Source organism: Carassius auratus, chromosome 35, assembly GCF_003368295.1.
Source record: "Carassius auratus strain Wakin chromosome 35, ASM336829v1, whole genome shotgun sequence".
NCBI classification, from domain to species: domain Eukaryota; kingdom Metazoa; phylum Chordata; class Actinopteri; order Cypriniformes; family Cyprinidae; genus Carassius; species Carassius auratus.
The window spans coordinates 3,730,391-3,742,890 of NC_039277.1; the positions used below are offsets into that span (position 1 = coordinate 3,730,391).

General features: G+C 35.2%; 2 protein-coding genes across 2 annotated transcripts; both read left to right on the top strand.

The window, feature by feature from the left end:
* The first annotated feature begins 2,769 nt into the window (after positions 1 to 2,769).
* Positions 2,770 to 7,417, top strand: LOC113054051 (protein SREK1IP1). Its single transcript, XM_026219338.1, has 5 exons — positions 2,770 to 2,938; positions 3,308 to 3,355; positions 3,535 to 3,690; positions 4,899 to 4,974; positions 7,026 to 7,417. The coding sequence occupies exons 1-5, from the start codon at positions 2,926 to 2,928 to the stop codon at positions 7,207 to 7,209; spliced, it is 477 nt and encodes a 158-aa protein (XP_026075123.1). The 5' UTR covers positions 2,770 to 2,925; the 3' UTR covers positions 7,210 to 7,417.
* A 181-nt stretch (positions 7,418 to 7,598) lies between these two features.
* Positions 7,599 to 9,513, top strand: LOC113054052 (placenta-specific gene 8 protein-like). The gene is made up of 4 exons (XM_026219339.1): positions 7,599 to 8,688; positions 8,877 to 8,964; positions 9,048 to 9,172; positions 9,326 to 9,513. Exons 1-4 carry the CDS (start codon positions 8,641 to 8,643, stop codon positions 9,434 to 9,436), a joined length of 372 nt encoding a protein of 123 aa, XP_026075124.1. The 5' UTR covers positions 7,599 to 8,640; the 3' UTR covers positions 9,437 to 9,513.
* The last annotated feature ends 2,987 nt before the right edge of the window (positions 9,514 to 12,500 follow it).

Consider the following 12,500-nt stretch of genomic DNA (forward strand, 5'->3'; position numbering starts at 1 on the left):
GAAAATGACTAATTCCAATTGAGTGAACTTAGAACTATTCATTACTGAATGTCAATTCTGCAATAAGAGGAAATGACATCATCAGAAGAGGAACTCAGTGCCAATACCTGCAGGAGGTCTTCTTCATTGTGTCTGGACTGGTCTTCTTCTCATCCGTCTTGACTCTCTTTAGGTTCTGTGAGATGTTCTCTCGGATCCTCTCTCTCTCTCTCTGATTCACGATCGATGTAGTCCTGCAGCAGATAACAGACACAGACTTACATCACAGTGAGACATCCTCAGAAATCACTGAACTGAACATAAATCAAAGAGAATGCACCACAAAATCATCTCCTTGGTTCCTTTAAATGCAGAAAGCAAAAATAGATTTGACACAACATCTGCTTTTATGTAACACAGGCACTACAATAGAAATAGGGGAAGGTGTTTCTCCTGACCTGTCAACGACTGGAACAGAGCTCAGTTTGGGATCATCCTTCAGCAGGTCATGACTGCTTTTGCTTTTCCCTTTCATGGTCTGCAGGAATGGATGAATGAAGGACGTTGCAAGCACCTACAGCTCATCTTCACACAAATGAATAATCACTGCCATGGAGGAGTCTTCTCATTGGACAGAAAGCTACCTGGCTGACTTGACTCACCATCTCCTCATCTTCCTCGGCCTCCTCTCCAAACGACAACAAACTGAAATTCCTATAGTAAAATTATCTTGGTTAACATTACATTATGGAAACATTGTACAGCATCAAAATACAAAATTAAACATTTAAGAAGCAAAAAATCAAATAGTTACAACCAACCGGAAACCTTTTATTCTCTCTCGTGAAAGCAACAAGGAAGTGACTAAAACTGTAATTCATCGACTGACCGCCTCCAAAAGGGAGTCAGTTCCATAGACTCCCAATGTTAAAACTTTACATAAGACTTTTTTTTTACAGTCTGGTAGAAAAAAGTGGTTTTGGTCTATATAGCTAATTATTAAAAAACTGTGAGAGGGGTGAATTTTTTAGAAAACTCATTCTTTTAAATTATATTAAGCCTTAAAGTTCTGCATAATTAAGGGTGTGGCCACTTGAGTGACAGGTGGATTGCCGCTGCCGACACTGCCATTGTGCTAAGTGGGCGTGGCTTCAGCAGCCAGCTCCAGCCTCTTTGCCCATTTTCGATGATCCAAGAGTGACGCTCTGCCAAGATGGCGACGGACGGCTCCGCCCACTTTAGGCTTTAAAAATCCTCTTCAGAAACCTTCAGGTAACGTCACGGACACTGCGTCTTTGTTTTTATAAAGTCTATGATTACAACAAAAAATATATATATGCAGGTCTCAAACGGGGCCTCAGGATGATTTAAAAGTATTAATATGGCAAAATATATAAAAATAACCTAACTCTAAATGAATCAGTGTTACTGTTAACTAAAATTAACATTTAAACTATCAAAATTGCTTTTATTAACTGAAATATAGCTGAAAACAAATATAAATTTTAGACAAAAATATCATCTTAAACTTTAAAAGAAAATGAGAATTGTCACTTTAGCAACTAACTGATATAAAATAAGTCGAAGTACTAAAATTGCTAAAACTAAATTTTAAATGAAAGCAAATTTATCATTTTAATACATACTACAATAGTCTAAAAATAATAATAAAACACTGAATGTAATATTAATTTTAAGAAGCACGTTTCTTTTTTCCATCTCAATAATTACATTATTTTTTAATGAAGGAAATACAGTTCTTGAAACTTCTGGATTCATAAAATAAATTGAGGCTAAATTCACTTCAGTATTCAATCAAATCAGTAACATATATTCATAAACATCACTGGATAAATGAGTAAGACTTATAGAAACAGTTCACCCAAAATTTAGTCAAAAAAAGTCTTGTGTTCACCAAAGCTGCAAGTATTTGAACAAACATACAGCAATATTGTGAAATATAATTAAAATCTAAAAGAATGCTTTTCTAATGTAATATACTGTAAAATGTAATTTATTTCTGTGATGAAAAGCTGAATTTTTTACCATCATTACTCCAGTCTCCAGGGTCACATGATAAATCATTCACTTCAGATAATTATTATCATTTAATGTTATTATTATCAGCATTGAAACAGTCTTTTATTTCTTTCTGGAAACTGTGATGCAAATTGAAGAGCATTCATTTAAAATAGAAATATTTGTAACATTATAAATCTCTTTACTGACACTAAATTTAATAAATGTAATGCAATTTAATTTAATGCACTTTGTCAGTTTAATGCATGCTTGCAGAAAGAAAAAAACCTATTAAAAAAAAAAAACATTTTTAGAGGGAAACTACCCTCTTAAATAGGTCATAAAACTTGAACATTTTCACCTGTCCAAAAATTGTGTTTGTTGTCCAAGAGTAAAGAACTGGCTCCCATTATCATGAGGTCCTGCGTTTGCCATAGCAGCCAAACCTCTCCGAAAGTAAACGCTGTCGCTGACCTTTCTTCGATATGCAATTTTAAATATATAAAAGCCCGATATACATGTGTAATTAAGCCTCTCCGTTGATTCTGTTGTCAGGTGGTATAAGTTACCTTTCTCCGCGCTGGTGAAGATGGACCAATCACAGACGCTAAAGATTATAGTGTTGATTACAGGTTAAAGTTAATACATTTATATAAAAAATAATAATAATCAGGGCAGGTTTTCATTTATATTTCAGGTTTAAAGTGCACTTACAACTCTGTCCTCATTACAAAATCATGATCTTAGTTGTCATCTCTCTGCTGGGGGAGGTCTGTGACGTTAAGTGGAACCACAGTGTACTCGACGTTTCCAGTCGGAGTTTTTTTACCCAACGGATATATTTCATGTTTTGAAAAGCGGCGGAGTAAAGTCTGACGAGTTGTTTTGCTGTTTTATAATTTAGATCGGTAAACACTCGAGTATATCATGGCTGTCCCAGGTAACGTTATGCGTCTGCTGAGATCGTCCGTTAGTTTCGCTGATTGTTGTTGATATACCGCTTCTGGAATGTTCTAGAAAGTGTCCTTCACTTCATTAATATCTTCACATCAGACACACATCCTTATATTTCAGACTTCATAATAGACTCTTGGGTGGGGGTAATTGTTAACTGGTGCAAGATATTCTGTCAAAATAATGTATGGTATATTGCAAGCTGTTCGATGTTTTATGGTGAGATAAATTCTGAAATCTTTGTAGATTTAGTTGAATTGTCACACTAAAACACGTTTTCATCCAGTTAGTTGTTGGTTTTGTAATACGTGGTGATGAATTCAATTTTCCTAATGTGAAATTGTTTTGTTAACAGGCCCAAACAAGGACAACATCAGAGCAGGCTGCAAACGATGTGGATATCGTGAGTGTGACGATCCTCTCTGTCTCTATATCTTTCTGTTTGTCTGTCAGGTTTTTTTTTTTTTATATCTACCTAACCGTGTTTCTCTGTATATCTATATGTCTGTGTCTTGTTTCTATATATATCTGGCTATTATTGCTGTTCATCCATATGATAATGGTTCTTCTCCTTTTCTTCAGCTGGTCATTTGACTTTTGAATGTCGTAATTTTGTTCGCGTGGATCCGAGGAAGGACATAGTTTTGGATGTGAGCAGCACCAGCAGTGAGGAGAGTGAAGAAGAGGAGCAGGAGGCTGTCAGTAAAGAGAAGAACTTCGACAGTAGTCATTCAAAAGGTCATTTCACTGTTTCACATAATGTTGTATGTTTCCACTTCTGTCTCAGGTCTTCCTGCAGGTGCTTGAGATATTATTGAGATAAATTAGAATGTTGTGGAAAAGTTAATTTATTTCAGTAATTCAACTCAAACTGTGGAACTCGTGTGTTAAATAAATTCAATGCACATACACTGAAGTAGTTTGTCTTTGGTTATTTTAATTGTGATGATTTTGGCTCACATTTAATAAAACCCCACCGATTCACTACCTAAAAATTTTTTATATGGTGACATGCCAATCAGCTAATTAACTCAAAACACCTGCAAAGGTTTCCTGAGTCTTCAAAATGGTCTCAGTTTGGTTCACTAGGCTACATAATCATGAGGAAGACTGCTGATCTGACAGTTGTCCAAAAGATAATCATTGACACCCTTCAGAAGGAGGGTAAGCCACAAACATTCATTGCCAAAGAAGCTGGCTGTTCACAGAGTGCTGTATCCAAGCATGTTAACAGAAAGTTGAGTGGAAGGAAAAACTGTTGAAGAAGATTTGGCAAAAGCACCAAAAGTTGGTTAAATGACCATGGTGTTGGCATGCTTTACTGGCCAGCAAACTCACCAGACCTGAACCCCAGAGAGAATCTATGGGTTATTGTCAAGAGGAAGATGAGAAACAAGAGTCCAAACCATGCAGATGAGCTGAAGGCCACTGTCAAAGAAACCTGGGCTTCCAGACCACCTCAGCAGTGCCACAAACTGATCACCTCCATCCCACGCCGAATTGAGGCAGTAAATAAAGTAAAAGGAGCCCCTACCAAGAATCGAGTACATGTAGAATAAATGAACATACTTTCCAGAAGGCCACAAATTCACTAAAAATGTTTTTGTTTTAATTGGTCTCTTGAAGTGTTTTAATTTGTTGAGATAGTGAATTGGTGGGATTTTGTTAAATGTGAGCCAAAATCATCACAATTAAAAGAACCAAAGACTTAAACCACTTCAGTCTGTGTGCATTGAATTAATTTAATACACGAGTTTCACAATTTTAGTTGAATTACTGAAATAAATGAACTTTTCAATGACATTCTAATTTATTGAGATGCACCTGTACATTACACATTCCACTGACACATTTACCTGAATACTCAGAATATTGTTAGTAATGATCATTCGTTACTGAATAGTTTTATGATTGGGATTTGTTTTTAATACATGCTTTGTTCACAGGCTCTCATGAAGATTCCCGGAAAGAAAAAAGTAAAAAGAAAAGCAAGGACAGATCCCATCGTAAGACCAAAAAGAGGTACACGTTAGATAAATGATAGCACTTTAATTTGCTTAACATAAGTATTCAAAAGAGCAATGTGTAAATGCTTTATAAAAACATGTTTTAATGTTGCATTTAAAAATTGCATATCAAGTAGTTAATCAATGTTTTTTTTTTTTTTTTACTATTTTATTTTCTTAAATTGATAATTATGGGCTTGATATCTGTGCACATTTTATTTGATGAATAAAAATCCATTAAAGAGATTATTAGAATCTCCTTGTCCTTCATAAATATGAACCTACAGTATTGTTCAAAATAATAGCAGTACAATGTGACTAACCAGAATAATCAAGGTTTTTCGTATATTTTTTTATTGCTACGTGGCAAACAAGTTACCAGTAGGTTCAGTAGATTCTCAGAAAACAAACGAGACCCAGCATTCATGATATGCACGCTCTTAAGGCTGTGCAATTGGGCAATTTGTTGAATTAGTTGAAAGGGGTGTGTTCAAAAAAATAGCAGTGTGGCATTCAATCACTGAGGTCATCAATTTTGTGAAGAAACAGGTGTGAATCAGGTGGCCCCTATTTAAGGATGAAGCCAACACTTGTTGAACATGCATTTGAAAGCTGAGGAAAATGGGTCGTTCAAGACATTGTTCAGAAGAACAGCGTACTTTGATTAAAAAGTTGATTAGAGAGGGGAAAACCTATAAAGAGGTGCAAAAAATGATAGGCTGTTCAGCTAAAATGATCTCCAATGCCTTAAAATGGAGAGCAAAACCAGAGAGACGTGGAAGAAAACGGAAGACAACCATCAAAATGGATAGAAGAATAACCAGAATGGCAAAGGCTCAGCCAATGATCACCTCCAGGATGATCAAAGACAGTCTGGAGTTACCTATAAGTACTGTGACAGTTAGAAGACGTCTGTGTGAAGCTAATCTATTTTCAAGAATCCCCCGCAAAGTCCCTCTGTTAAAAAAAAGGCATGTGCAGAAGAGGTTACAATTTGCCAAAGAACACATCAACTGGCCTAAAGAGAAATGGAGGAACATTTTGTGGACTGATGAGAGTAAAATTGTTCTTTTTGGGTCCAAGGGCCACAGGCAGTTTGTGAGACGACCCCCAAACTCTGAATTCAAGCCACAGTACACAGTGAAGACAGTGAAGCATGGAGGTGCAAGCATCATGATATGGGCATGTTTCTCCTACTATGGTGTTGGGCCTATTTATCGCATACCAGGGATCATGGATCAGTTTGCATATGTTAAAATACTTGAAGAGGTCATGTTGCCCTATGCTGAAGAGGACATGCCCTTGAAATGGTTGTTTCAACAAGACAATGACCCAAAACACACTAGTAAACGGGCAAAGTCTTGGTTCCAAACCAACAAAATTAATGTTATGGAGTGGCCAGCCCAATCTCCAGACCTTAATCCAATTGAGAACTTGTGGGGTGATATCAAAAATGCTGTTTCTGAAGCAAAACCAAGAAATGTGAATGAATTGTGGAATGTTGTTAAAGAATCATGGAGTGGAATAACAGCTGAGAGGTGCCACAAGTTGGTTGACTCCATGCCACACAGATGTCAAGCAGTTTTAAAAAACTGTGGTCATACAACTAAATATTAGTTTAGTGATTCACAGGATTGCTAAATCCCAGAAAAAAAAAAATGTTTGTACAAAATAGTTTTGAGTTTGTACATTCAAAGGTAGACACTGCTATTTTTTTGAACACACCCCTTTCAACTAATTGCCCAATTGCACAGCCTTAAGAGCGTGCATATCATGAATGCTGGGTCTCATTTGTTTTCTGAGAATCTACTGAACCTACTGGTAACTTGTTTGCCACGTAGCAATAAAAAATATACTAAAAACCTTGATTATTCTGGTTAGTCACATTGTACTGCTATTATTTTGAACAATACTGTACATAGATTTATTTGAACTAAAACACTATTTTAATAAATAACAAAAATCTTGCCATGTGCACCTTTAGAATATTGATATGGGATGTTTGTAGATTATACATGTCTTGACTGTTGTTTGATGATAATATTCTTAATGTTTTTATACTTTCAGGTCTTATTCATCAAGTGATGATGAGGAGGAAGTAAGCAAGAAGAAGAAAAAGCACAAGAGTCACAAGAAGAAAGGGAAAAAGGAAAAAAAGGAGAAAGAGAAGAAACACAAGAAAAAACATAAAAAGAATGAGACTGAATCCTCTTCATCTGACAGCTCTACTGGATCATCAGACACAGACTAAAGATTTGACAGAATCACAGCAAAGAGAAAAACCACTGGAAAATAGCTCTAAAATACCTTCTGCCAGAGCCATTTGTACATAAGACACCTTTAGAAATATGTCTTTTCTTTTATAGTTATCTCTGGGAGTTGGACTGATGGTTATTTTGTGATGTTTCTAATGAAACTGTATTTTGTACATAAATTAAATGAAAACAACCTTTTACAAAGTTTGTGTTTTTATAACGTTTTACTACTAATTTAAAAAAAAAAAGGGTCATGGCCAAATTACTCGTACCTTTTTAACACCGTGAGCGGTGACCTGGCAGCTTTATTTAGCAATCATTATACAATGGCACAAAAACCAATGAATAATAAAATGCAATCTCATATTTTCCTCTGGTTATCTTACAGTATGTGATTAAGTCTTTCTGCTCATATCTTAAAGTGATGTATGCCAAACAGTAGAAGGGCAGAGATGCTAAAGTCATCTAGATTGCTCAAATTCATATTTTTCTTTACGTTTAAATGTTGTATTGTCCTTCTGACTCTGAGGGTGGAGTCCAGTCACTTAGACTTCAACAGAGAGAGGAAAGAAATGACCCACACACTCATGACAAAGCTCTTTCCTATACAGACTCATTCATTCATTTCTGGAATGAGTTTGCTGATTTTATAGAGGATTAGAGAAAATTTGTTCACATATGGATTTCTGAAACTATAGAGCATATCTTATGTTTTATAAGTCACATGTGTGTTTGTGTATATAAATAGATCACATATAAGGTCCGTTTTAATTTATTATTTATCTAATTTTAATTGTTTACATTATTGTCTTTAATGTCATAACTGCTGTCGGGTATACATAGGCACCCAATAACAGTGTGTCCTCGATGGTTATGGTATGTACTCTGAATCTTTAAAGTCATTTAAACTAAAGGTGGTTACTATATTCAAAACAACAGTGTTTAACTTAGCTAGTAATAAAACAATTTTGAGTTTCAAACTACTGAGCAAACACAATCCATGTTAGATGCCACATACAGCATAAGCCCACTGTCCTTTTTTTTATTCCTTTTTTTTTTTTTTTTTTAGAAATGTTAGTATCCATGTTTCATTGCCTTATCTGCCCAGTCTTATTAGGAATTTGTGTCTATAATAAAAAAATATATTTTGTTTTTTGTCAAATAGTTTGGCAGAAATGAGAGGTTTGGCAGCAAATAACATCAAGGTGTGAAAGCAAATAACAAACCAGCTGCAAATCCTTGGATAAAGTCATTTGTGGCAATAATCATTAGCTATAGATTGTGTAACTGGACTTTGGAACTATATGAAGAGCAATAAATATTTTGACAATAAAACAAGTTCGTAATCACATTTTCCTATTTATTTCCAAGGATGTGTCTAAACATGTGACGTTTCGAACCCTATATAATCTTGGCACATTGTGCATATGTTTCAGTGCACAGTGGAATATCCTGACTCAACTGAGAAAGATCAGGTAAAATCAAGCTGCAATGAAATATCGCCTAATTTTATGGAAGGTTTTCTGTATAAGTAAGCACTACATTTAAAAGTCGAGTTAACTAACAAAATCTTTAAACTTCTATGGGTGGCTATAGGTTAGAAAAATGCTTTGGAGGAAAAAATAAATATTCTTGATGCCCTAAATGTCTTTACCTGTCATAGATCATGGAGGTCACATCTCAACCTGCTGCGTTTGAACCCCGAGACTTTCACTCGGGCTTGATGAGCTGCTGTGACGACATGGGTGTATGTAAGTGATACTTGACCTATTGCAAGTAAATCTATCCTGCTGATGTGATGTACTTTGAAATATATTTAAATATATCTTTTTAGGCTGTTGTGGCTTCTTCTGTCTCGCTTGTTTGGGCTGCTCCATTGCTAGTGACATGAATGAGTGCTGCTGCTGCGGTTTAGGCATGCCGATCCGAAGCGTTTACAGAACTAAATACAACATACCAGTCAGTATCTATCTATCTATCTATCTATCTATCTATCTATCTATCTATCTATCTATCTATCTATCTATCTATCTATCTATCTATCTATCTATCTATCAATAAATACATAAATAGAGCCTATTTATTGACAGTTTTGTGTAATTACGTCTGCAGGGATCTATGTGTAATGACTGGATGGTTGCATACTGCTGCTTGGGTTGTGCAGCCTGCCAGATGAAGAGAGACATCAACATAAGGAAGAGTAATGGGACACTGAAACCATGAGAAGTGATATATCTACACTAGAGCAAGTCCTTGCGTATTGCTCTCAGAAATGAAATATTAAAGAAAGTTGCGGTTAATCATTTTTTAAAATGTATGAAAATGTCTTTGCTATCAGAAGTTTAATCAGAAGAAAAAAAAACACTTTCCATTCACTAAGTTTGGAGGGTTTATTTCACCCAAAATAGGCAAAAAACTCATCTTTCCACATTCATGTTATCCAGTAATGTAGCCTCAGCGGTGTAGTCAACACATTACTGTTTATGTGTGGCCTATTGGTTGTGTTGTGAAACATATTTGTGCCTGTGTATGCAGTTAAAGAGAAGCATAATTAAGGATATATATAACTTCAATGCAATGCTACAGTAGACGAATTCTACTATTTGTAACAGTGTTCATTTATTACAGTTACAATTACTGTTAAGTAAATTCTTGGTAAAGTTGCAGTGATATTGATTTTCTTTAAATCTATTTCCGCATCATCCTGGTCACCTGCCCGTTACTTCCTCCCTGTTTTGTGTGTGAGGTCGCATCTTCCTGGAGGAGGGAGTAATGTCAGGGTTATGTTCTGTTGCTCTTTGCATGTTTGACCTGCTTTCCCAATGAGTTTGATTGACTGACCCCGTTCACATGCCGTTAGATCATTTTGTTTGCCCTGGGTATTTAAGCCCTGTGTTTTGTTCTGTTCAGTGTTATTTTCATTTGTTTACTGGAGTTTTTATTTTATTTTTATTTTTTTATATTATTAAATACTACTTAACTGATCTTCAAGCCTGATCATTCTGTATCAGTCTGTATCGCAAGCAGCTTTGACAATTTTCTTAAATATGCAATACAATTAATTAATCCTGGAGCTGTGTTGTAATTGGTCTGTTGTGACTTCATTTGTCTGTAATTCAGTAAAGCTATAAACGTTCGTTGCTCAGTAAAGTCTAAGCCGAGTTGAATCCAGTAACACCGGCATCACAGAAGATGTCTGACAGTGACGTGTATACCGGATATTTCCATTATTGTGTAATCAAATGTATTTTTCCTCATTGCTGATATCATATTCACTGATAATTATAAGTTATGCCAAGAAATTATTTGAATGTAAGCTGATTTTCCAAAACCCTACTTTAAAATCTTTGCTATAAGCTTTTAATGTAATTCTTCTGTGCTTACAACCAAGAACTTAAATAAATATTTCTATAGTTTCCATTTGTTTTTTATTTGATTGTCATTGATTGTCCTCCATCATTAAATAATTTTTCTTAAAATCCCTCATTTGTTTTTCGACCACATTTTGCTTTAGGTCTAATGTAAAATTCACCTTTGAATATGGATGGATTGTTCTTCTTTTTTTTTTTTAAGAAGGAGGAAGAAATTAATACTTTTATACAACAAGGACACATTAAATTGATCAAACGTGACTGTGTGTGTCACTGAAGACTGGAGTAATGATGTTTAATATTCAATAAATTACATTTTAAAATATATTCAAATAGTATATTCTAATAATATTTTTCAGCATGTTCAGCTATAATGATATGCCGTGTCATTGTCTTTGTAAAAGCAATGGTCCACAATGATGACGGACGTGGCAGCACATTTCATTACAGGTGTGACAGAAAACATAATATGTGGCTTTTAACCATTTCGAACTTTGGACCTAAAGGAAGTGCAATATATATTTCCACAATACAACTGTCAATATGAGGTTTTTATGACATTTACTCTAGATTTGCAGGGTGTGTCTGAATATGTGTCTTCCAATCTGTATATAAAGACATGCTGTGCCAGTTTCAGTGGGTAGAGGAATTATTTGACTCAGGCAAAGGTACTCACATTTAAATATACACAGTTTTTAGGGACTTGTTTTAGTAATCAATCCTCTACTTAAATTTCACAAAAACTAAACTTGTTTTTACAAACTTTTGCAATTAAAAAAAAAGGATACATTTCAGGATAAATGTTCCAGGCGCCTCACATTTCTTTACTTCCAGATCATGGAGGTCACATCTCAGCTGGCTGCGTTTGCACCCAGAGACTTTCACACGGGCTTGATGAGCTGCTGTGAAGACACGAGCGTATGTACGTGATTCCAATGGCACTAAACAAATACATTGTTACTACATTGTAATCTATAAAGTCGAAGTAGTCATAACGTGACTTTAACATCAGCCATATGTTTCTTTTAGGCTGTTTTGGCTGTTTCTGTCTCGCTTGTTTGGGCTGCTCCATTGCTAGTGACATGAATGAGTGCTGCTGCTGCGGTTTAGGCATGCCGATCCGAAGCGTTTACAGAACTAAATACAACATACCAGTCAGTATCTATCTATCTATCTATCTATCTATCTATCTATCTATCTATTATAAATAAATATACATGTAAAATTTTGTCTTATTTCTGCAGGGGTCCCTTTGTAATGACTTCTGGGCCAGTTACTTCTGCATGCCTTGTGCGGCCTGCCAATTAAAGAGAGACATTGACATCAGAAAGCGAACTGGAGAATTCTGAAGAAAAGCTATCCGACCAGGAACAAATGCCCTGAAAATAACTATTCTGTGTGTCGTTAAAGGCAACAGCGAAAATGGTATCTAGCAGCCAATCTACAGTAAACTACCATCTAGACAATTAATTAGTTCCATTTGGAACTCTGTAAAATATATTTTATTATATAGTTATATAAGCAAATACTAATGAACTTCATGAAAGTGCAGGCTGTTATGAGCACTGGGTTGATAACAGAGTTTGTACCACAGTCATCGTGTTACTCAAAACGAGTGTTGCTTAATGTCGTGCTTCCAGATTCATTTTATAATAGAGGTCCAACAGAGATGAAATCACTCTGATTATATTTTCAGATTATGCCATGTTGGTTGTGTTGTGAAACTATTTGTGGCTGTAAATTAAGATTCCGTCTTTAGGAGAATACAGTTTCATTTTCATTCATTTTTGCATTATTTTATTATTAATTTGTGTCATTTGCAACATGTTCTTTTAATACGGTTAGATTTACTGTAATGTATATTCTTATTGTAGTTACATCCACATACATTTTTTTGTAGTCACTAAATTATAAGA

Bases quoted from the DNA above. Each gene is read 5' to 3' on its own strand.
- LOC113054051 (XM_026219338.1), top strand. The intron at 3,691-4,898 runs GTCATTTCACTG...CTTTGTTCACAG, and splicing joins CGACAGTAGTCATTCAAAAG to GCTCTCATGAAGATTCCCGG. The intron at 4,975-7,025 runs GTACACGTTAGA...TTATACTTTCAG, and splicing joins CATCGTAAGACCAAAAAGAG to GTCTTATTCATCAAGTGATG.
- LOC113054052 (XM_026219339.1), top strand. From the start codon at position 8,641: ATGTTTCAGTGCACAGTGGAATATCCTGACTCAACTGAGAAAGATCAG. The intron at 8,689-8,876 runs GTAAAATCAAGC...TACCTGTCATAG, and splicing joins ACTCAACTGAGAAAGATCAG to ATCATGGAGGTCACATCTCA. The intron at 9,173-9,325 runs GTCAGTATCTAT...TTACGTCTGCAG, and splicing joins GAACTAAATACAACATACCA to GGATCTATGTGTAATGACTG.